Genomic DNA, 25,000 nt, shown 5'->3' with positions numbered 1-25,000 from the left:
GAGATGGTTTTGATATTTCAAAGTCACAACTTCTACTCTATCAAAGACTAATTTTGATGGTTTTTTTTTCATTGTTGTTTATTTGAAACATCATGAAAAATCTTAGGTTCTAAGGGAGGAGTTCAATGCCAACAGGTGTTGGGATGTGTGTGGATTTGAAAATGAAAATATTATTGGGGAATCTGTAGCTTCTCGAAACATGTAGACTGCTTCACTACCTGCAGTCTTTCAAAGCTTACAGTCTGACTTACAAACATCCCAGTCAATTTAAGTAGTGTTCATTAAAAGCTAAGTGCCCTGAAATGGAGTTTGAGGGCAGGGAGAATCCGAAAGTTCTCATGGCATTACTGGTTCTGAGATTTGTGATTTATAGGGGAAAAGAAATGCAAGTTAGCAGAGTTGCTAACTCCTTCTCTTATCATTTTAGAAACGTTAGAGCACGGATGAAGGAAAGCAACAGTGAAATGTGCCAGGGGCAAAACCCGAGATGGGAGACTGACTTCAACTGTGTAAAACCCCGTCTTCATCCTGAACTTCTTTTGTACCCCAAAGTAGAGACATCTTCCTTCTTCCTGGGTCCACAGGCCAGAGTTTTGCAACACTCTGGATGAATGATCTTTCAGAGTATTTGCAGGTCTCTAAGCCTTTGTGTGAGGTTTCCCAAGTGGCGCTAGTGGTATAGAACCCGCCTGCCAATGGAGACATGAGACTTGGGTTTGATCCCTCAGTCGGGAGGATCTCCGGAGGAGGGCATGGCAATCCACTTGAGTAGTTTTCCCTGGAGAATCCCACGGACAGAGGAGCTTGGCGGGCTACTGTCCATAGGGTTGTGAAGAGTCAGACATGACTGAAGTGACTCAGCACTCATGCAAGCCTGTGTGTGAGCAGGGTAAAAGCTAGAACACCACGAGGATGTCAGTGGTAGAGTGTATCCTGATTTGCTTTATCAAGCTCAGGTTGCTCTATGGGCTTGAGATGCCCTTAAAGGTATTAGCCTGGAGTGAAGAGATAGTACTTCGAGCAAACATATGGAGAGAGGCTATAAGAGATGAAGTTTCTGGATAATTTCAATACTGCTTATAGGGAACCAATAGACAAGAGCCAAACCAACAGGAACACCTGACATTGCTGCCCGGGTTCCCGTTATTCTCCTGGGCTGGGAACAATCTTCTGTTCCCATTCACATCTTCATGGATGTTATTAAACTATAATCTGCACCAGGTGTTTATGTGGGTTAAATAAAATGTTAGCAGTTCGCATAGCACTTTGTTTCCAAGTGTGTGTGTTCTCAGTGGCTTCAGTCATGTGACTCTTTGCAACCCCATGGCCTGTAGCCCGCCAAGCTCCTCTGTCCATGGGATTCTCCGGGCAAGAATACTAGAGTGGATTACCATGCCCTCATCCAGGGGATCTTCCTGACTCAGGAGGGATCAAACCCACATCTCCTGCATTAAAGGTGGATTCTTTACCACTGTGCCACTGGGGAAGACTTGTACTCAAGAGTGTTCAACAAATATCCTTGTCATGCTGGTGCTGGCCAAAAATTTGTTCAGGTTTTTTTGTACCAGGCTTTGAATTAGTAATTTCTGAAGCTGCTTGTAACCTTCATGGGAAGTCATTACACTTATTTTCTCCACTTCTGTATGTACATGAAATTTTCCATAATAAAATACTTAAAAAAAAATTGGATCTGAGTGAAGGAGAAACCAGGGTAGTGAAAAAAGTATCTTTGAGAAGCAACTACAGAAGTAAGAGCTTTTTTTCCCCAAAGAAGACCCAAAGATGCTCTGAGCTCTGTGACAATGGAAGGACCTTTTATGCAGGCCAAGTCATTAGAAATGAGCCCCTCAACATGGCAAAGCCAGAACCAAGCGTCCAAAGTCTGAGATATGTCCACATGTACACATTTATTTGGATTTAGAGAGACAACACATAAAATACTTTGATCATACACAAGTCCATATTTGGTAAGAGCATCAGGTTGTCACATGTTTATAGTTCTTTTTTTTATTAGTGTTTTCTGTCTTTAGTAATGGAGCGATGCTGAGGAAGTGTCAATATCTTTCAGAAACACCAATGGGAAACAGTATTTCAGCACAGGTAACTAATCAATACACAGCATGTGCACTTAGCTTTTGAAAACAGGAGGGCGCGTGCAAGATGATACCCACTGCTAGGTTCCTGGGTTCCCTGTTCTGCTGCTATATTTACACCCGTGTTTTCCTGGTCCATAGTCTGAGGAGTAGCATCTACTCCAAATGATGCTAGCAGGGACAGTACCTGTGAGGTTGGCTGCTGGTGACCCTCCTTATTGGTCTCTTGTTCTCAGAAACACTGAAGTTGCATTCCCTTTGGATGGTGTGAAATCACACAATTCTCAAAGGAGACTTCTCAGGAGCAAGCGGAGCCAAGGGCACTCCCTGTGAGGGCTGAGGTGGAGGGCTTACGGTGTAGCAGAGAAAGTACGGCACGGATGCAAGCGTGGTTCTCGGAATATCGATACGGCCACCACACAGGAATAGACACATCAATAATATGTTGTATAAGCTTCTACAGCAACACATGTTGACTTGCAACACTGCAAATTCAGATCTAAAGTGCACAACCCCAATCTGAGGGGACGAGACAGTACTAGCAGTATATTAAAGGCAATGCAGTTACACACAGGATTAACTTCCTTTTCTTTCCTCATGTCCTTGACACAGTCCAGGAAGTCAATACCATTTATGTGTCTCTGATGAAGACATACCACACTTTTTTTTTCAAGTAATTAAAAATAAGAAATGCAATATTGCTGTCTAAATGAAAATGGCCATGTCAAATGTGATTAAAGCTAAAACCCAACTTTTCTAATATGTTCAGTCACTCAGTCATGCCTGACTCTTTGCGACCCCATGTAAAAGAATGGTCCCACACAAAGGCCTTTGGCACTGGGAATTGCGCTAAAGTTCAAAACAATCTCCCTTCCTTCGCTCCTTCCTTGCCTACTTCCCTTCCACTTGAGCAGATTGCAAACCTACTTTAAAGAACGTTTAAACTACTGGGATCTATCAGGCTTTTATTTACCTCCTTCCCTGGGTTATGGTTGGTAGCATTTCACTGCATAGAATGGAGCAAGGCTCACAGCAAACTTGGGAAAGAACCTGGAAAGGACAGGGTGTTGGGGAATGATCTATTGATAAAAACTCTTTTCTGGAATTTCAAACACAGGCACAAATGTTCCCTTTTAAGTTCAGTTGTACTATCAAGTGAAAAAGCAGTCAATTCTGCTGGGGATTCTGGACCCTCTAGGTAGAAGCCTCTTGGAGTAGAGAGGGGTCTGTCCAGATCAGGACATTGGGTTCCATCCTCCAGGCAGGATGGTGAGTTTGATAACTAGCATCTCTGCCTCTGAGATGGGTCCTTTGGGCCTGAGACTCATGATAGCTGGGCAGCTGTGTGCTTATTCTCAACAGCCAAATTCTAGAATGCTTGGCCATTAGACAGAGCCTAGAAGGAGAGGCTTACTCCTGCATAAAATTCTGGGGCATAGGGTTTTCTTCTAATCATCATGCATGCATGCATGCATGCTAAGTTGCCTCAGTCGTGTCTGACTCTGTGCAACCCTATGGACTGTAGCCAGCCAGGTTCCTCTGGATTCTCCAGGTAAGAATACTGGAGTGGGTTGCCATTTCCTTCTCCAGGAGATCTTCCTGACTCAGGGATTGAACCCATGTCTCTTATGTCTCCCGCATCGGCAGGCGGGTTCTTTACCACTAGCGCCACCTGGGAACTCTAACAGGCATAGGAAATCCATTTGCTTCTTAGACTGAAAGGGACCAAAGTCACGTGCATCTCAAGTATCAATGTTTCTGTATCCAACTTAGGGGAGAGATGTAGGGGCAAGCTCATGAAGCTTGCAGGTGGTTGGATCCTATGGTCAAGTGAGAGGGCTTTGCTACAGGATGAAGGATGGAGTTCTCTTCCCTCCCTCATACATCTGCAGTCTTCCTGATCACAGATCTGAGTGGTCCATACAGAAAGGATGAATGCTCCTAAATGTGCATCCACAGTCTGCATATATGTGGATATATATGCAGGACATATATAGTTCTCCGCTAGCACTTGGAATCTGACAGTCTGTACCACATAAATACCTATGAGAGCTCTTGTTAGCTCCTATCTCTCCATCAGGTTTGCAGGGGCAGAAGGATGCTTTTAGAATATTATCTTGAATTCTATGGAGCATATGTCCTCTCTATATTCTAGTCACTTTGATCTTAATGGGACACAGAAGATAGAAGAAGGGTCTTAAGACGCTATCTCAAAATCCTGGGTAATGGGACTTCCCTGGTGGTCCAATGGCTAAAACTCCAAGCTTCTAAGGCAGAGGGCTCAGGTTCGATCCCTGGTCAGGGAACTAGATCCCACATGCCGCAACTAAGAGTTCACATGCTGCAACTAAAGATCATGTGTGCCACGACTAAGACCTGGCACGGCCAGATAAATACATAAATCTAAAAAAAAAAAAATCTTGGGTGAGGAGCTCATTTCCTCATAACCTCTCATGGAGCAGAAATTAATTATTTGGGATCCCAGAGATGGGGAACTCAGCAGGAAGGACTTCTGTGGGTCGGAATGGGAGGGAATCCGAATAAGCAATGACCTGGGAGAAAATGACTCCTCCCTGGACAGGCGATATGGCCTCCAGGATGACGTCACTATTCTCACAGAGACACTGAAGGCCAAGTGTAATTTTCTGGGCTTGCCACATCTGGAGTGTGTCTCATTCCTCTTTGCTCTGGCTGATTAGATTTTATTTTCTCTAAGGAATCCAAATGACTTCATAAGAGAATACTGTCTGGAAGACAGCGCAAGAACCAGCATTCACCTTCTGTTTAGAACAGGCTGAAGGGAAATAAGAATAGAGACGATTACCCTCATTAGTCTAAGATGAAGCTCAGTTGTCAGGCCTACAGTGCAGGTCTGCTAAGGTCCAATGGGTGAAAAACCGAAAAGGGAAGAATCTCACTGTTAAGCTGACCAATCGCTTTTTAAAGAAATGCAGTATTCTTTTGTGTTTGTTTTGTAAGAGCCTGAACAGAAAGAAGGTGTCATACTGTTAAAGAATTTTGTGGGCCCTATGTTCCAAAATAACTTTGCTAAGTGTTTAGTTGTGCCTCCATTCAAAGAAAGAGAAAAAAAAAATCTGGCTTAGTTTTTATATCTGCCCCTGCAGTTTGTATAACCCATATAAAATAAAAATCTATATGTTACAAAATAGGATTTTTTTAATATATATATTTTCCTTTTGTAAAATTATATGTATTTAAATACACTTGATATGTTACTATAGGTAAATTAGAAATTTTTTTCTAATACTATGAAAAAGGCAAGAGTTTTTTTTTTAAATTGTCAACATATATTTTATATTTACTTTATCCTTTTCACTGTACCCCAGAGAACCTTTTATGATTCAGGGGCAATTTGGCACTATTCAATCCTACTACTCTGACTTGAAAATAAAGTTTGATTTGCACGCTATATTAAAAGTAAGGGAAATATTTATAACAATTGTAAGCTTTTCCTTATTGATTAGAACACAGCCTTTTGTCACTAATTATTACAGAGGTGTTCTAAACTTAAGAAACGATTTTTAAAAGGAATAATGTTTGTTAGTTTTTGATTTTTAAACTGTACTCTACTCTGACACCACAATATAGAAATAGATTTACTTTGGAACAAACTACAAATACATTTACATGGTTTGTGACAACTTAATTGTCTACCTAGAGAATTGAAACAGCTTAGTGAGCTAGGTTATTATAAATCTTGTCCAAGGCGTTCTATTTCTTCAATCAGGAAGTCAATGTCTTGGTGAGTTGCTGCGGGGTTTGAGATGACCATGCGGAAGAAGTTGACCTTGTCGCCCAAGGGCTGGTAGCTCACCATTGTGGTCCCATGCTCCATCATCCTGGCTTTAATCACGGGAGCCACCTGCAGGAGAGATGAGACCACTGCGATGACTGCCTCTCCCAGGGATTCTTCCTATTATCAAAGAATCCAGTGCCAAGTAGCATTTTGAATCTTTAACTAAACAACCAGAACCATATCTGTTTTCCCTTAAAGGAACTGCTCACACTTTTTATGAGAACAGAGGGCTAGAACAGTTTAATACATCCAAGATCTCAAAGGTGCTGAAAGGAATAATCAGTGGTGGGCTATCAGGAGCTTGACATCTTATCTTCGACTTTCTACTTAGTATTTTGTGACAACAGGAAGAATCTGATGGTGGTTCCAAGCATAAAAAGTTTAGCAATACAACATTTGGGGGACTTTTTAATCCTTCAGTAAATATAAAAACATTGGAAGTAAGACAAAATTCAGAGACTGGATACCACTATCAAGTGATGTGTGAAAATAAGCAGATTTGTGAGATCTTAAAGCAATTTTCATTCTTGAGATCCTACAGCTTCCTAGTTTGAAAAAACACTTTTTGTTTTACATTAGAGTATAGCTGATTAACAATGTTGTGATAGTTTGAGATGGACAGCAAAGGGACTCGGCCACACGGACACATATATCCATTCTCCCCAAAACTTCCCTTCCATCCAGGCTGCCACATAACATTGAGTAGAGTTCTCTGTGCTATACAGTTGTTGATTACCCATTTTAAATACAGCAGTGTGTACCTGTCCATCCCAAACTCCCTAACTATCCTATCCCCCATCTTTCCCCCTGGCAACCACAGGTTCTTTCTCTAAGTCTGTGAGTCTGTATCTGTTTTGTAAATAAGTTCATTTGTATAATTTCATTTTAGGTTCCTCAGTTCATAAGATGATTTGAAATATATTTCCTAATAGTGATGAAGAATCAGCTGAGGCAAAAAGCTGCACCCACAAAGATTTAACATTATGGAGTTGAATCACAGACAAGATTTCACCACATTTATGCCCGACGGATAATTACAGCCCTTGGTCCTCTATTGTGTATGAAATTAAGATAAAATGTGAGCAAGTGAAGTCGCTCAGTTGTGTCCGACTCTTTGCGACCCCATGGACTGTAGCTCACCAGGCTCCTCCATCCATGGAATTTTCTGGGCAAGAATACTGGAGTGGGTTGCCATTTCCTTCTCCAGGGGATCTAAATGCCTTTTTGTCTCCAGCTCTGAGGACTCAGCTCCCAGGGCTCACCCAAATGAACCTGCAACTCTAACAAGACCTCCTTATTCCATATCCCTTGGATGTACTGCACATATTTTTATCCCTTCACATCGTCCTCAGTCTCACCATGTCACATGTGTTCTGTTTGCTTAGAATCCCTTCTCTTCCAGTTTGCATCCTACAAAGACTCCAAGGCTCCACAACAGTCCTACACCCATGAGGAAGCCTTTGCTGACTTCTGTAATCCACTAGCATATTTTCTCTAAGTTGTAAGTACATGATCCTTAGCCACAGAGTCTGTCTATATTCTAATTCCTAACATCCCCTCACTTATGTGAAAATATACTTCATCTTTGTACCCAGCTGTAAGCTCCTAGAGGGCAAGGGTGGGGTCTTTCAGCTCCTTTATCAGCACAGCACTGTCTGCACATGGAGGGCTCCCTGAGTCCTTATTGACTGTAAAGAGTGTCATAAGAGGATGAGGCATACATTTTGAATTATGTCCAACTATATGCAGGACCTGTCCACATATTTTACCACTGGAGTTTGTAAATATAGCATTGATCTTTTCGATTCACGGCTGCAAATACGTAACCAGGGATGTAGATATCAGGGAAGCTTTGGGCTTAGGCCAGATCTTTATAGTCAGCAACTCAGTTCAGTATGGGAACCATGCCCTCTCTCACAGTTGTATTTGTCTTACATGAAGGATAGATTCATGTGACTTTTGAATATCAAGACCACTGGTTTGCAATGAGGTTTTAATCCTCAAAGTACTCAATGTGAACAATCAACATGGCTCCTCAAGAGGATCAGCAGCAGTTTTGTTTTCTACCCATTTCTGAGGCCTGGAGTCTCTTCCATATTGTAATTGAGCACCAGTTTCTCTTGGCAGATCAGCAATTTCAGCAGATTCCCGCTGAGTTGTGAAGCCAGGAAAGGTATAACCTAGTGCTTATGTTCAGCCCTCATAAACATGCTCTCAGAACACAGAGGCAGTCGAGTTGTTAAAAGTCTGGACAGACCAGTTCTGTGTGTCCTGGCTCAGCAGGAAGCCACAGAGGGCAGAGGACCTGTGACCATGGCTGAAGACAGATGTTCCCTAAAGACATGCACTTCTGTCAAGGATGATGGGGACACGGCAGGCCCGTTATACAGGCTGAGGTCCAGATCAGAGGAGCACGAGTCCTTACCTTGGAGAGGCGGCTCAGTCTCTCTTCATCGTTGTCCAGGACACGCAGGCTTGGAGGTACGTACCAGAAGCAGACGTTGGTGTGCTGAGGCTATGAAGAGGAGGGTAAAATTCACGCTCAGCTCAAACAGGCAAGTTTGAACATTTCAAGAATTTGAAAATTCGAAATTTCCAAATTTCAAATCTGTTCTGTAGCTTCTAGATACAATCCTACTTTTAAACCTCTAATCACCTTTGAACTGCCTGACTTTCACACCATTATACAATATTTGTGTGTGTGAGAGAGACAGTTGGATTTATACTTCCGTTCTAAATGGTTACCCCCTCCCCACTGCTTTTCCTTTGTCATGGGCTCACTTACTTGGACAGTACATTCTTAACTTCAAAAAATATCACTGAGAAGAGTTGGAATGGGGACTTCCCTGGTGGTCCAGTTTCTAGGACTTTGCGCTCCCAGTGCAGGGGTCCCAGGTTCAATCCCTGGTTAGGGGACTAGATCCCACATGCTGCAACTAAGACCTGGTGCAGCCAAATAAATACATAAATAAAATATTTTTAAAAACCACAAAGAGTTAGAATGGACTAAACTTGGGCGGGGGGGGGGGCACTGTAGAAATCAGAATACATACCTTTCCATCAAACACCATTTCATAACCTTCTCGGTTTTTGATGATATTGTATAAATACTCCGCCAGCTCCAAACACTTATCAATATGTGCTTCAAATCCTGTGGTCCCCTACGTGAGAGAAGAAGAGAGCTTAGCAGTCAAGCTGAGGAAGGTGGGCAAGCTCTCAGGTGAGATGGGGGGATGCATCTCTCTGGACACTGGTGGTCTTTCGGGCCCTTTGGCCTCTGCTCTGCGCCAGCACTTTGCTTACACAAGACCATGTGTGTAGAGGCTTTTCTGACAATTATTCCTCCTTTCATGCTGTCAGCATCAGATGCCCCTGTTCCCTTTCATGTCATTACAGCTCTCCACGGCAGAATCCTTTTCTTTCAGAGCCTCTATTCCCCAGCCAATTATTTTGATTACTCGAGGGGAAATTTTACAACTGCCACTCAGAGGGGTAATTATGGAAGTCATTAATGACAGGAGGGCTGGCTATTCTTTTCCTGCAGATAAAAAGCAGCATCAGAGACCGCCCCTCCCCCTCCAGGATGTCTGCTGAGTCCCTGCCCATCAGGTGAATTTGCCATTTCCAGATCCCACTTTTGTTCACCCATTATAGAACAAATAGGGTAGGTGCTCAATGAATATGTGCTGGACAAAAGAATCACTGACTCTTGAGAGGCACACAGATGCTCTATTAGCCTGTCATTTTGCAAAGCTTATTAGATTTCCCCTTTGGGGATAAATGGGGCTTCCCTGGTGGCTCAGGTGGTAAAGAATCTGCCTGCAACGAAGGAGGCCCAGATTTGATCCCAGAGTCGGGAAGATCCCCTGGAGAAGAGAATGGTTACCCACTTCAGTATTCTTGCCTGAAAAATTCCCTGGACAGAGGAGCCTGGTGGGCTATAGTCCATGGGGTCTCAAAGAGTCGGACATGACTGAGTGACTAACCACTTGGGGATAAATGACTCCTATGTCTGTAATGGGTGAACATTATCACAGAGGCCTTTTACTTTCCAGCTGTTGGAAGCCCAGGATCTGGACTTATGAAAAACAACACAACATCCTTGGACGACAATGATTTCACTGACAACGGAACACACTAGGGCAGCGGTCCCCAACATTTTTGGCACCAAGAACTGGCTTTGTGAAAGACAATTTTCCACAGACCAGGGGTGGGGAGAAGGCTTCAGGATGATTCAGGCACATTACATTTACTGCGCACTTTATTTCTGTTATTATTACATCAGCTCCACCTCAGATCATGAGGTATCAGATCCTGGAGGTTGGGGACTCCAGCACCAGGGAATTACTTTTCACACGGCTTTACTCCTAACTCCACTGGTATGTGTGGAGTTCTACAGGAAAGCTTAGAGAAACAGCGAATGCTCGTCCCAGGAACTCTGAGAACAGACCTACCAGTGATTAATCCAACCTGGAATCCAGAGGAAGTAATAACGGAGATAAGATGTGCCCACTTTCCTGTTAACACAGTCTCACCATCTCATCTAAAAGGGGGATCTAGCAGAACGATGACTTGTAGCATCGGAAACACATTTTTAAGAGTAAGCTGCATTAAAGAGAGCTGATGGGTTCAGAAATCCATTTCTTTAGGGACTGCCACCCTTGCTGACCGATTCCTGTGACTCCAAGAGTCCACCTGATGCCTGGACATCCAGGCCATCACCCGTGCACTCAAAGAGTCTGTGGGTGCCAAAGATTTACCATTGGTTTGGACCAAGTTGGCAGTTTGCATCCAGTTGGGATGTACGTTAAGTAAGAGGGAGGGGAGTTTACTGTTAGCCAAACTGTATCCTTGGGACCAGGCTAGCATTGGATTTCAACTTGCAGGGACCTGATCCAGGATCTGTTCAGGACCCATATGACTCTGACCCTGTCCAGCCATAAGGCCTTGGCTAACTTTTCTGGTCACATGGGAATGATGGTGCCTGTACTATTTCCCACACAGAGACATAGCGAGGTGAAATGAATGCTCTGAAAATGAGTGTGAGCAAGGTGAAATGAACGCTCTGAAAATGAGTGTGATTGGACCATAAAGGGAGTGGGGTTACCAAAGACAGGATGGGAGTTCTCTAGCCCTGCTAGTCTGGGACTCCACTCTGGCTAAGCTCAGGAGTAATCCATCTGCCCCGTTGAGATGAAGGCTGACACATCAGGGGACTCTGATGTGCCTGTATAAGTCTGGGGTTCCTCCTTTCAAATTGGGTGTTCATGAGATTAAGATCCATATTTTATTTTCAAGGTTTTGTAGGTTTTTAGGAGATTCTCTGAAATTCATTATATTAATATCAAATGCTTGCTGAATCATTACAGACCACACAGCTCTTCCTGTGAGAATGATAAAGGCATCTACAAAGCCTTATCAGGCAATGCCTCTCCATGGCCCTAATCACTGGGAAAGAAGCTAAAAGCTCAGATGACCACTTCTGGGTGGACAGCAGGTTCCCAGTTTCGGGGCTATGCTGAAGGGGGTTCAGGAGAAAGATGTTTTTTCTTATCCCTCATCCTTACACACTCATAATGGGTTTGGATGGACCCACTCAGGCCCTCTTACTTCTCATCTGAATGGTAACATCCTAATTCTTCTTCAGTCAATTGAGATGCTCCACTAGCTCAGCATATGCCCTTCAGCCCCTGCCTGACCATCTTCCTGGGATGTCCTTTCTACCAGCCCTGCTGGTCGAGGTCTTACTTATCCTCTCCATCCTGTTCACAAGCAATCTCAAAGGTCACTTCTTGATAAATTATTTTTGGCTCTCAAATGAGGACTGAGCTCTCCATGCTTTAACTCTTCAAGGTGTGTCTGTGTTTCTTTTATAACCAGTTGTGTTCTATTTTTTAAAAAATGTATATTGGAGTATGTACTACGCTGTGCTTAGTCACTCAGTCATGTCCAGCTTTGCAACCCCATGAGGCTCCTCTGTCCATGGGGATTCTGTAGGCAAGAATACTGGAGGGGGTTGCCATGCCTTCCTCCAGGGGATCTTCCCAACCCAGGGATCGAACCCAGGTCTCCCGCATTGCAGGCAGATTCTTTACCATCTGAGCCACCAGGGAAGCCCTTATTGGCGTTTAGTTGATTTATAATGCTGTGTTAATTTCAGGTGTACAGCAAAGCGACTCAGTTGTGTGTTGTTGTTTAGTTGCTAAGTTGTGTCAGATTCTCTTGTGACTCCATGAACTGTAACCCACCAGGCTCCTCTGTTATTGGGATTTCCCAGGCCAAAATACTGGAATGGGTAGCCATTCCCTTCTCCGGGGGATCTTCCTGACTGAAAGATTGAATCCAGGTCTTCTGAAGTGGCAGGCAGATTCTTCACCACAGAGTCATTGGTTATACATATACATATATCCACTTTCATTTTTAAGATTCTTTTCCTATAGAGGCCGTTACAGAGAATTGAGCACTGTGCTGTACAGTAGGTTCTTATTAGTTATACATATATCCACTTTCATTTTTAAGATTCTTTTTCTATATAGGCCATTACAGAGAATTGAGTACTGGGCTGTACAGTAGGTTCTTATTAGTTATCTATTTTATATATAATAGTATGTCAATCCCAATCTGCCAATTGGTGTTCTGTCTTTTATGATGGTCATTGGTGAATTTCTCTTTCCTGCCTGGAAACTGTAGCCCCTGATCTCATTCAGCAACAGATGCTCAGTAGCCACTTATGAAAAAAATTAATATTTTAGAGAGAAAGGGAACATTCATTCACTCAGTAAGGAGGGCCAGACATCCATTTCCCTTTAATAGTTTCTCCTGGTTTCTTTTTTCCCTCAGCTATTTGCCAGTCCCACGGTTATCTACACTTTCATTATGGAGGTCAATCAGAAAACTATAAGAAAATCTGCCAATCTGCATAATCACATACAAACATCAAGATTTACAGTAAAAATTCAGCAGTTACATATTAAGCCATCACTGGAGGCCTAAAAAAAGGGACTCCTTTTAAGATTTTTTTCTTTTTTTCTATCTACACAGAGTTTTAACAGAGGTAATCTGTCAAGATGAAAAATAAGTTCTAGGATTCTCTAATAAAATAAAAGGTTTACCCAATAAGAACAGAGTTGAGGACAGACACAGTGTCTTTGCCAGTGAAAAGCTTACAAATCATGTCACCATCCAGAGTACCTTCTAGCATTCCACATCAGGAGGCTCAATTTTTTTTTTTGGCATTAATTTGCTCCAATCGAGTTGTCTTGGATTTAATACGACAGTTGTCTTCAGTGCATTTAGCTCCATTTGTTATTAACAGGTGAAAGAATAGGAATTTATACTTAGATTACTATTTTCCCATGGTTTATCTTACTAAGGAGAAAATGTGGATTCACCAGAACATTGTCTTCTCCAGGTGTATCGGATAACAGAGGGTTTGCAGATTAATGTCACATTCCTTCTCTTCCTCTTCATTATTGTTTTTGCAAATGCAAAACAGAATGACATGGTCAACTCTCATAGTTCTTCTTACGGAGAGTGACTTCTCTTGCCCTGCCTGGCGTTATGACAGGGTTAGGCATATCAGAGGGTGCTTACCCTTGATCTGGGTTGTAGGACTGTGATTATTACTTTAATAGCTATTATCATTTCCTTTTTTTAAAAAAACGCAACTTTAAGTTGAAAACCAAATGGATGCTTTTGTCATTTAGATGTCTAGATACTTAGGGCTTTGTGTAAGGAATTAAAAAAATAGGTGTCCCTGTCCTCTAAGTAATTCAAGTTCTTTTTTGAAGTTCTTTACTACAGTCTCTTTCTGTATTTTACACAGAAACAATATGTTGACTTTCATTAATTATAAAGAGTTATCCACATGTCTTCATTTCTGTTCACGTCTTACACATAAAGGTTAGAAAATGAATTATTCCTTTACACAAAGATGATGTACAAGAACTAATGAAACTATTTTAAATTCCGGATGATGATAAACTAATTTTCAATGCAAACATATGTGTCTGTAAGTTACAAAGTCACTGTGACTTCTCTCTCTCTCTCTCTTTTTATCCCCTCTTCTGGTGCCTGTATCTCAGCCCTTTAGAAACTGGATCCTCTGCCTTTATTTCAAGCTTCACTGGTCCTGCTCTTGAGTTCACACCTGATATCTTCCACGTGATTTCTCTGAGAACCAGCCGGCTGCACCAAGCTGGCAGGGAGGCTTCCGATGGAAAAGCAGCAGCAGGATGCGATGAACCATATCAGATACATTTTTGTGTAAATATAGCTAATGATCATGATCTTAATAAAAACACCAGGGGAACAAGAGACAAAAAGAGGGAGAGGGACACTGAACAATATTTAGAGACCAAGCTTTCCTCAACTTCTTAGCTGATGTTTACCTCTGTCATTTTATCATTCCCACCAATCAAGGAAATGAAACGCCTGCTCATTTGAAAACAGCCTGAGAGTACACCAATAAGTCTACATTCTTGATGGATTTATTACTGCCAAATCAGTGTCATTGCCAACAGAGTGAGTCTCGACTCGGGCGGTGGGGACCAGATACCTGTCCTTGTCAGGTGCTCAACTTTCAAAAGAGGAAGGAGTCCCCTGCCCAGATCAAGGGCTTTGAGCCCACTCATCACACACCTGTATGGGGCAATAAGTCACCCTGGGCCTCACTCCAGGTGGCTGTCTTGTACTTAGCAATACTTAAAGAAAACTCAATCAGGCCAAATAACATGACGGAGGTTTGCTGGAAGACCATGTAGTCAGTCCAGCCACCCCTGGAAACCAGCTAAGAATTTTTGCGCATTAAGCAAGACCATCTTTCTAGTTAAACTGCCTTTTTCCAGGATGGGTTTAAAGAAGATTCCATACAATATTAAGCTGGTCAAAAAGTTAGTTTGAATTTTTCCATCAGATGTTATAGAAAAGCCTGAATGAACTTTTTGGCTAATTCAATAGATGTCCACTGTTTCACTCCTAAGTCCCCTCTTTTTCTTATTAGCCATCCGCCTGTTTGAACTGTTTAAGGAAATTCAGTTTGCTTAAACACCAGCATATGGACTGGGTACTGTGGACCTGGTCCATAGCTCTTTCTATAGACCTGACGAAGGAGCCATTCTGTGGTCTCATCCAGCTGACCAAGTCATTTGCTTGTTTCTATGGGGCTGACCCTGTCATCTCTTTGTGTAGGAAACGTAGAAATCTGAGAGCCGAATGTCCCTGGTGGTCCAGTGGTTAAGAATCCACTTGCTAATCCACAGGACACGGGTTCTATCCATGGTCGGGGAAGATCCCACAAGCCTCAGGGCAACTAAGCCTGTGTGCAGTGTGACTACTGAAGTCCATGAGCCCTAAAGTCCATGTTCTGCAATAAGAGAAGCCATCACAATGAGAAGGCTGTGTGCTGCAACTAGAGAATAGTCCCTGCTCACTGCAGCTAGAGAACAGTCCCTGCCCACTGCAGCTAGAGAACAGTCCCTGCCAACTGCAGCTAGAGAACAGTCCCTGCCCACTGCAGCTAGAGAACAGTCCCTGCCCACTGCAGCTAGAGAACAGTCCCTGCCCACTGCAACTAGAGACGGCCCACGCACAGAAATAAAGTCCTACCACAGTCTAAATAAATATATAAAATAACTAAATATTAAAGGAAAGAAAGCTGAGAGTCAAATTTGTGGACCATTTCCCAAACACACTGGACCTAGGTCTCACCAGCTTCCCTCTCATCTCTCCCTTTGTCATGTTTCCCGCACATACTCTTAACAGTTGGGCTTTCCTAGCAGTTGGGTTTTTCCAGCATGTCCTCACTGGCTCTAGCCATTGCCTCCTGTGGGAGATAAATGAAACCAGGTGGGAAGTCACCAAGCTGTGACATTTAAGTTAGAAATCTGGTCAAAGTGAAAAATAAAATCTTTGACCTTCCCAGCCTGCTTACATTTAACCACACATGTGTGCTCTTGGAAGCTATAATCAGGTCCAGCCAGTAGCATACAACATTAGTTACAGAGTTCCATGTCTGAGAGAGGCATGATCATCCACAGTTAAATTCTGAGGCAAACAGAGAAACCAAACTAAAGGAGGTCACTAGGAAGTTCCAGGGTTTTTAAGAAGAGCTTTATAACTAGAGGTTACTCAACGAAATGACAAAAACAAGCTATCATGCTGATTTTTTCCTTTTCTTTTTTGTTCTCCAAACAAATAGTCTACATTTAACCTACCCAAATGATCAATCACTGGGTAAAAACCAAGAGTCGGGACAAGAACAGCAGTGAAACAGCTCTTAGGAATCCAGAGAGTCTGCTGTATAAAGCAACATGGATTGTTTTTTTAGATAAATGAGCATTAGAAGCAATTTGGCTTAAACAAAAAACAACAAACACACAACAGATTTCTTATATTTCTGCCCATGTAGAATGCAGATTACTAGATCTAGGATTCAGGAAACTTAGTCTTGAGTAAGTAATTTTCAATTTGGAAGTCAATTTTTGACATGTCCTAACAAGGGTCACCAGATACAGTGTCTGTTTTTAGTTGCCATTCAGCCAATTCTGGGGTGCTCACCTTTGCCCTCCACATTAGCCAGAGTTTAAAAACATCAACATGGCGTCCGCACTGCAAGGCCTTGTCTCCAGTGTCATAGGACAGGTCATAGTGTTTATCTTGTTGGAAGAGGTAGGAGGCATGCATCTGGTTGCAACTCTGCATCAATCCCTAGAAGAAAAGAGAAAAGCTAGGAAACCCTGTGCTTAGTTGCTCAGTCATGTCTGACTCTTTGTGACCCCATGGACTGCAGCCAGCCAGGCTCCTCTGTCCATTGGGATTCTCCAGGCAAGAATACTGGAGTGGGTTGCCATGCCATCTTCCAGGGGATCTTCCTGACCCAGGTCTCCTGCATTGCAGGCAGATTTTTTACCATCTGAATCACCAGGGAAGCCCTTAGGAAACTCTCTACTGACTTTATAATGTGTTCTACTGGGTTTACCTTGTGCTGGAAATTATTAACAAAAATATATAAGAAAGAGGAGCTGACTATCCTGAAGAAAGAAAACAGTAAGAATTAAATGAGAAAAAAAAGTGAGACAAGTATCTGAGCAGGATAGACTGTTGCGATAGTTCAGTTCTATGGGAAAGAATGGCTTAGGGTCAGCTATTACCAGAGGTTAACATCAGGGCATATTTATACTTTTACTCTCCTCCTTAAGAGAAGGAATTCATCTTTTTTTTTTTAATTTGTTGATTATTTCTGCTTAAGCTTCACAATACCCTTTATTGTGGCTGGTTATTAATAATTCCAATCTTACAGATGAGACTGAACATCAAAAACTTTATGTTAGCTGCTCTGTAGCTTTTACCTAGAAATGGAACAGTTGGGATGTAAATCCAGCTCAGGTGAATTTCAGTAAGAAGGCTTTTTAAAATTTTTTTTAAAATCACAGTCAGAGTATAATGTTCATTGGGAGGACGTCCTGATGTTCTGGTTTTGCTTAATCAAACTATTTTGAAAACTCTTTGGTTTTATAAATTATCATTAGTGTGATTCTCCTACTGTTTCATTCATATTGAGTTCAAGTACTTTATCATTTAGCTGTAAGGGTTTGAGTTCTTTATGGAAATCACAGTTTTTAGGACAGTTCATTGTGGTGGTGGTGGTTTAGTTGTTAAGTCATATCCAACTCTTTGTAACCCCATGGACTGTAGCCTGTCAGGCTCCTCTGTCCATGGGATTTCCCAGGCAAGAATAATGGAGTGGGTTGCCATTTCCTCTATCAGGGAATCTTCCTGACCCAGGGGTGGAACCTCCGTTACCTGCTTGGCAGCAGGATTCTTTATCAGTGAGTCACCTGGGAAACCCAGTACAAGTCATTGCTATTATACAGTATACTAACACATATATATGGAATTTAGAAAGATGGCAATGATGACCCTGTATGCAAGACGGAAAAAAAGACACAGCTGTGTATAACGGACTTTTGGACTCAGAGGGAGAGGGAGAGGGTGGGATGATTTGGGAGAATGGCATTCTATCATGTATACTATCATGTAAGAATTGAATCGCCAGTCTATGTCTGACGCAGGATACAGCATGCTTGGGGCTGGTGCATGGGGATGACCCACAGAGATGTTATGGGGAGGGAGGTGGGAGGGCGGTTCATGTCTGGGAACACATGTAAGAATTAAAGATTTTAAAATTAAAAAAATAAAAAACTAAAAAAATAAAAATAAAATAAAATAAAAGATGCTAAAATCTAAAAAATAAAGACATTGGTACTCTTAGGTCTTCAAAATAGTGAATCTTTCAGATGTCATGCTCCTCTCTCAAGAGGGATTAGAGTTTGGGCACTGTGTTTTCATGCTCACTTGCTTATGGTAGTTACAGTGGAAAGTTTCGTTGTCAGTGACCATTAATTTACCCTGGCACCACAAGCTAACTATGGAAAATGGGTGGCAAAGTGATTGAACTATTTCAGAGACCAGTGAATGAATCATGTTCTCTGACTAAAACAGCATCGTCAGCCTCCTTACCACACTGCAATTTGTCACGAGCCACAGGAAGTCTTTGACGCTTTGGTTATCTACAGTGTAATTGTAATTTTACAGAAAATTTGGCATTGACTTTTTCCCTTTGTGACTCATGACAAGAGAAGAAAAGACTAAACTGTGATCGCTTGGTTGAAGTTAGAAGTGAGAGCCCCTTTTGAAAGTTCTCCAAACTAAAACGAAATGCAGCTAAAATCTGGTCTAGATCCTGAAAGACCAGACTAGGTCCCCAGATGGTAATAACAGATTGGGGCTCAGTCTTGTAGTCTGGACATCATATTCGGTGGAATTCATTATTTGTTTGAGAGTGGAAGAAATTCAGTACAATGTAATTATAATAGAGCAGTAGAATGGGACTCGAAAGCCAATAAGACTAAAAATTGCAATAGGTGAATCTATTTTGTTTCATGGTCCCAGAAACTTGGCACCATTTTTCCCCCAGCCATGCAAGCTCATGGCTAGGTGCCTTCAATCCTAAGGGAGACCACCCAGGGAGTGTGGAATCATGGATAGACCAGACCAGCTTCTACTGGGATAGGAAAAGCAACTCAGAGCACATGACTTCTAAAAGGTAAGACAGCACCAGTCTCCTTGTACAAAAGGACAAGTAGAAGTGAGATAAAAAAGGGAGATCATATTCTGATTCTGAGTCACTATATTCCAAACTTTAAAATACATGAATAGCTTATGGCTGTAAAAGAGTTGCTGTCAAAAAAATTCCCCTGATCAAATAAACTTCAGAAACCGTCATAAATATCATTTTCTTCAGATATTTATAAAATATATCAGCAATAAAAGTTCAGATACTCCCTGAAGTTATGAAACTTGTTTTCAATTCTTTAAGCTAATATATTCCAAGTTTTTTTTTTGAAAACCAAGAACTCTTATCACAGAATATCATCTGATAGAATGGTATTATTCCTTGGACCTCTATAAAAGAAATGTTATGAACTCTTGGATTTCAAAGGGATCCTAGAGCTGTTCATCTATTGCTTCCCCCTTCTTCTTTTTTGGTCATGCCACGAGGCATGTGGGACCTTAGTTCCAAGAAATTGAAACCTTGCCCCTGGAAGGTGGAAGCATGGAGTCGGGCAGTCCCTATTCCAGCCCCTTCTATCTTTCCATCCTCTTTCTAACAAGTGCTTGTCCAATCTCCATTCAGTCAGCTCCCCTGATGATGAATTTATTCCTACATAAGTCATTCATTACCTGTTGGGCAGCTTAATTTTTAGAAAAGCATTCCTTTTATTGACCCCAAGTCAGACTTCAAATCATGGTTATGTCATCAAATCCAATGTGACTAACTCAGCTCCCTGAAGCCTTAAATAAAAAACAAATCTCTCCAACCTGAGTCATTTATGTTGTGAAGGCTGCTTTCCTCTCATCCCTTTAAGTTAAACCTTTTCTAGCTTAGATTAAACATCTTTAGTTCTTTCAACTACCTCTGTTCATGTAGATTAATGTTCCTCACTATTGGAGGTCTTGCTTGATGGGGTCTCCTGTACGATTAGATGCTAACCTGAGCAAACCACTCCAAGTGTGGTTTAACCAGAGGCCAGTGAGGGACTGCCACCTCCCTCACCCTGAAACTCCACTTCTTTCAATCCCATGACTAATTTTTGAATGGTATTTCTCTCTTGACCCACTGTTGACCCTGCAGCTGAGTACAACCTAATGTCCTATGCCTTCTTCACAAGCACAATAATTCAGCCATGCATGGAACATGACTGTCTCGTCTAGTCAGAATATAACCATCTTATATTTGGACATAAGAGCAGGGCTTTACAGCTATCCTCATTGGCAATTTCCCCTACTGTGGATGTGGCTCACTGTTCCATTCTCTAAAATGGTCTTAATTTTGTCACTGCACACGTTACTCTATCCAACCCCAACTGCAGATGTGGCCACGAGTGAAGAAAGACATACCTCTTCTCTAACCAGGAGAGCAGAGCACTGCAAAGGAACACCCATCATCTTATGCGGATTCCAGGTCACAGAGTTGGCCCTAAAGGAAACAAATCAGGTGAAGAGGGTGGCACCCATGACAGGCTCAGACGACCCCTTGTGAGGGCTCAGGGTGCTTGGCACTGTTTCTCAGACACCAGCATGACGTTAACTTACAAAACAAGAGGGGGAACCTTCAAAATCTACAGCCTTTCCTTTGTCTACAAAGAGAGCAGGGAAAGGCTGGTATCTCTCTTCAGCTCCATAGTGGTCTGAGAGCTCTGAGTGACTGGGGCCAGCCTGTCCAGGGTCCCTCCTTTGGCCACCACAGAGCAGGGCACCAGGGGGTCCCTCATGTGCCTTCAGTGTTCCCACCTCTGACCCAACTGTAGTGGCCTGGGGCTCAGAGCAATGGCTCATTCCGCTGCTGAATTTTGTTCTTTTCCCAGTCCAGTTCCTCCTTCTTTCCACTCAGTTGATGACTAAGTGTTTCAAATGTGTTCTTTTACAAAAGCTAGCCCATACCCTGCTTCCATCTCTTCTCTCATCCACAGATATCCTTTTGGACTGCAGGGAAGATACCCTGTGGCTCCCATGGCAGCTTTCAGCCTATTTGTTCCAACACCCTTGGTAAGCAGGATACTCTCTCACCAGTCACAGTGATGCTCAGCTCAGGGGGGTTGAAACTGTTTGAAACTCCTAAACCACAGTCCTGGTTCAGAGTCCTTTAATAATAAAAATTGCTATTATTATTATTATTTTAATCTGGATATACTGTCTTAGCTGATGTTTGGTTTCCATTTCCTCCTCCACTGGGTACCATAGTTATTTTCTAGTTCTGTTTACAGCTCTCTCCTCTTCCTTTTGCTTCCAGCCTAAGTTCCAATTTGTAGGGTATGGCTCACGGTGTCCCCACATTAGATCCCAGGCTGTGCGCCTAGTCTGGAGTCCTGTCAGTTTCCTGAACCGCTTTTCATCACACCAAAGTCTGTTTAGTTCTCAAAAAATTCTAGTCTCATGATCTTGGGTCTCCTGGTGCTATTTCCTCTTCCTGGAATGTCACCTCCTATGGCTTCAGTTGGTTACATCCTATTGATATTTAATCTTTTAAGGCCAATCAAGTATCATCTCTGCCGAGTTCTGCAACTGCCTTCAGCTTCTCTCCTTCTCACTCACCGTGCTGCTCAACCCTCTTCCTCCTCCAGCTCCCAGGAGAGCAGCAGCTCACTTCCCATGAGCCTCTGCGCCGGTCTCTGAGAGACCGAGGCATCCTCGAGGAGGAGACTCGGGAACGTGACCTTGGCACCAACAGACTCACAGGAGGAAGGGGAGCAGGACAGCACGCAGCGGCTCTCCACAGCGTTGAGGAGTACTGGCCCTCCTCCAGCTGAGTGACGGACGGGGCTCACCCGACTCCCAGCACTCAACGTGCGAGGACCTTGGGAAGAAATGAGACGCCAGGAAAGAGCCCATTCCTCTACTTGATGAATGGCGGTCAGCAGCTGGCCCGTCAGGGAACACTTACTGGCCTAGGGATTTTATCTGAATCGATGAATAGTCTGGCTCACTGTCTGGTCTTTCTTTAGCTTTGACACTGGCTGTCAGATATATTGGAAGTGAGGAAAGAAGCCAAGGTGGTTCATGGCCAGATGGGATGGCTATACCCCTGGACAGAGGACTGAAAGACTTCATGAATAATAAAGAAACGGGTATCGAAAAGCTCCTTCTAGGAAAACAGCTCTTTGCTCTTTAGAATGAAACTAGAGTCAAGAAACCTGGGCTCTGAGCAGTAGGTAAGTTTTGGTTAAGGGAGGGGAGCTCAGGAGCCAGACAGTCAGAGTTTGCATCCAGGTTCTATCACTTGCTAGCTGTGTGACCTTGAGCAGGTTACCTTAACCTCTCCATGCCTAGATTCCCTTGTCTGTATAAGGAGAATAATAGGAAATTGTTTGGGACCTCCTTGTGGTCCAGTGGTTAAGAATTCACCTTGCAATGCAGAGGATGTCGGTTCAATCTCTGGTCGGGGAAGTAAGATCCCACATACCATAGAGCAACTAAGTCTACGCGCTGCAACTACTGAGCCTGCGTGCAACAACTAGAGAGCCTGTTCACTGCACCAAAAGACCGTGTGTGCCACATGCAAATAAGACTCAACGCAGTCAAATAACTAAATGTTAAAAAATAATAAATCATTTGGATAAAGTGCTTATAACCGCATCCAACACAATAAACAGTAAATAAGCCTGGCTCTTGCTACTAAGTTCAACTCTATCATTTAGAGCTTTGTGACCCTGGGCATATGCACACAGCCATTCGGTACGTTCTATACTCTTCTATAGCTGGATGCCCAATACTGACAAAATGCAGCTTTATCAGTAATGACACTAAATGGAGAAGAAAATAGCTGTTTTCCACGTTTCTGACTGAGGGTGTTTACTTCTACACAGCGGCCCATTTGTCTTTTTAGACTAGAAGCTGTCAAGTCCCCCACTGACTGGTCCCTGAATTCTCCCAGAGGGGCTACCTCATAAAAATGCAAAAAGATGCAGACAGTGATTCAACGACATGGCATTAGTTCATGTGAGAAATGTTGGCAATTTGTGAAAAGCAGCCTCAGGTTCATTTCAAAATGTTTTGCCTTGAAATGTTATTCTTCTGTGACTTTCAGTAAGTTTATAGAGAGCTGAGCCCCCTAGGGCTCTTGGGAGACATTTCTCAGTGCCCGCCTGTGCGTGCCAAGCTCAGAAGATCCCAAACAAACTGGTTAACTAGCCCCCTCCTCATCCTTCCAGATCTCTTCTCTCTCCTTTATTCTGGACCTCAATTCCTCACACCCCTTTTCCCCCATTTTCCTCCCAAGCATTCAGCTCTCAAACCTTAATGGTGTGGTTTCATTCTCTTTCTTTCCTCTCCTATCACTCTCTGCAGTTTTTTTTTTTTTAAGTTCTGTATAAAGCACTTTATTCTGTAGTACTTTGGTGCTTGATTTGCATGTGCGTGTATGTGGATGATATATGAGAATCACTCGGAAATTTTTCAGCATTCACATGCTAACTACATTTTGTATTTCCTATGTGGCAGGCAATGCTCTGATTGATTCACATGGATAATTTATCTAATCCATGTAGCCCTGTGATGTACACACTGTCATTGTACCAGTTTTATAGATGGAGCGACATCTTGCCCAAGAGCACATAGCTAGCAAGTGGGATTCAAGCCATTGGTTGTCCACAGGGTCCTTGCTCTAATGGTGACCTAATGCTACAGGTATCCACTGAAAACCATGGAGAGTCTGAAATGTTTCCTTTTGGGGTGTGACTGGCATGCTGCTGCTAAGTCGCTTCGGTCATGTCCGACTCTGTGCAACGCCGTAGACGGCAGCCCACCAGCCTCCTCCATCCCTGGGATTTCCAGGCAAGAACACTGGACTGGGTTTCCCTTTCCTTCTCCAACGCATGCATGCATCCTAAGTCGATTCAGTCGTGTCCGACTCTATGCGACCCTGTGGGCAGCAGCCCACCAGGCTCCTCTGTCCCTGGGATTCTCCAGGCAAGAACACTGGAGTGGGTTGCTATTGCCTTCTCCAACCTGTTACCTAGATGCCAGTAAAAAATGGAAACATCCTTGTGGTGGTTTAGTCACCAAGCCTTGTCCGACTCTTGTGCATATGCGTATTGAAAAACTTCCCCAGGCCGCTATGATATACTCCCAACACAACGGTGCTAGATTTCTGATGTAACATTTGAGAAAAGTGTTTTATATACAAGTTCATGTTAGCTCAATGAAAGACATCTCCCCAAAAATGTCCCTCACTGTCTTCAACACAATATGCAAAACTGTAACATCTGTCAGGGAGGACACGCTCTGGAATTTCTAAAGGATTATTAACAGAAAATATAGCAAGGCAAAAAGAGCACTATATATAAATCGTATGTCAGCATTTTGTAACATCTGGCATTCTTAGTGTAATTGGAGTGTGACTTTTCCATGAGATCGGCCGAAAGGTTTGTTCAGGTTTTCCATAAGATGTTATAGAAACACTCCAATGAATTTTCTGGCCAACCCAATATATACACACACACAAAGTATTTCAGAAGGAAGTGAAGGAAACAGAAGCACCAGCTTTTTAATAAATTACACCTGAAGAGCTGGTCTCTGATGACACATTCTGCCCCAGGAAGCAGCTCTCCTGGGTTCATCTCCTCCTTCCCCTCCACATCTCTGTTTCCTACCCTGAGCATCTCTCCCCTCCACTCCTCCTGCACCTGGTCCTCTGTGAAGCTCCAGTAGCTCCTCCTCAGTCCTGGCCTCCACCTCCCCTTGAACCCAGTGTGGCCTTTCCAAAGCACGGGAAATGCCACTCCTCTCTTCAGTTCAGTCAGTTCAGTTCAGTTCAGTCACTCAGTCGTATCCAATTCTCTGCAACCCCATGGACTGCAGCACGCCAGGCTTCCCTGTCCATCATCAACTCCTGGAGTTTACTCAAACTCATGTCCATTGAGTTGGTGATGCTATCCAACCATCTCATCCTCTGCCATCCCCCTCTCCTCCTGCCTTCAGTCTTTCCCAGCATCAGGGTCTTTTCAAATGAGTCAGTTCTTTGCATCAGGTG

The 25,000-nt window shown here is 43.0% G+C and overlaps 1 protein-coding gene across 1 annotated transcript in view; it reads right to left on the bottom strand.

Annotated features, from left to right (window-relative positions):
* The window catches only part of GAD2 (glutamate decarboxylase 2), a 65,742-nt gene continuing 42,630 nt past the window's right edge, over window positions 1,889-25,000 (bottom strand). Inside the window, exons 12-16 of the mRNA XM_018057112.1 lie at window positions 20,371-20,449; window positions 16,468-16,617; window positions 8,964-9,071; window positions 8,336-8,425; window positions 1,889-5,976 (exon numbers count right to left, since the gene is read on the bottom strand). Of these exons, the coding sequence (XP_017912601.1) occupies window positions 5,803-5,976; window positions 8,336-8,425; window positions 8,964-9,071; window positions 16,468-16,617; window positions 20,371-20,449 (601 nt within the window). The 3' untranslated portion in view covers window positions 1,889-5,802. The remainder of the gene's footprint in view (window positions 5,977-8,335; window positions 8,426-8,963; window positions 9,072-16,467; window positions 16,618-20,370; window positions 20,450-25,000) is intronic.

The sequence above is a fragment of the Capra hircus genome, chromosome 13, assembly GCF_001704415.2.
Source record: "Capra hircus breed San Clemente chromosome 13, ASM170441v1, whole genome shotgun sequence".
Classification (NCBI taxonomy): Eukaryota; Metazoa; Chordata; class Mammalia; order Artiodactyla; family Bovidae; genus Capra; species Capra hircus.
The sequence above is the reverse complement of the archived record's forward strand: the minus strand, read 5'-3'. Positions and strand labels throughout refer to the sequence as shown.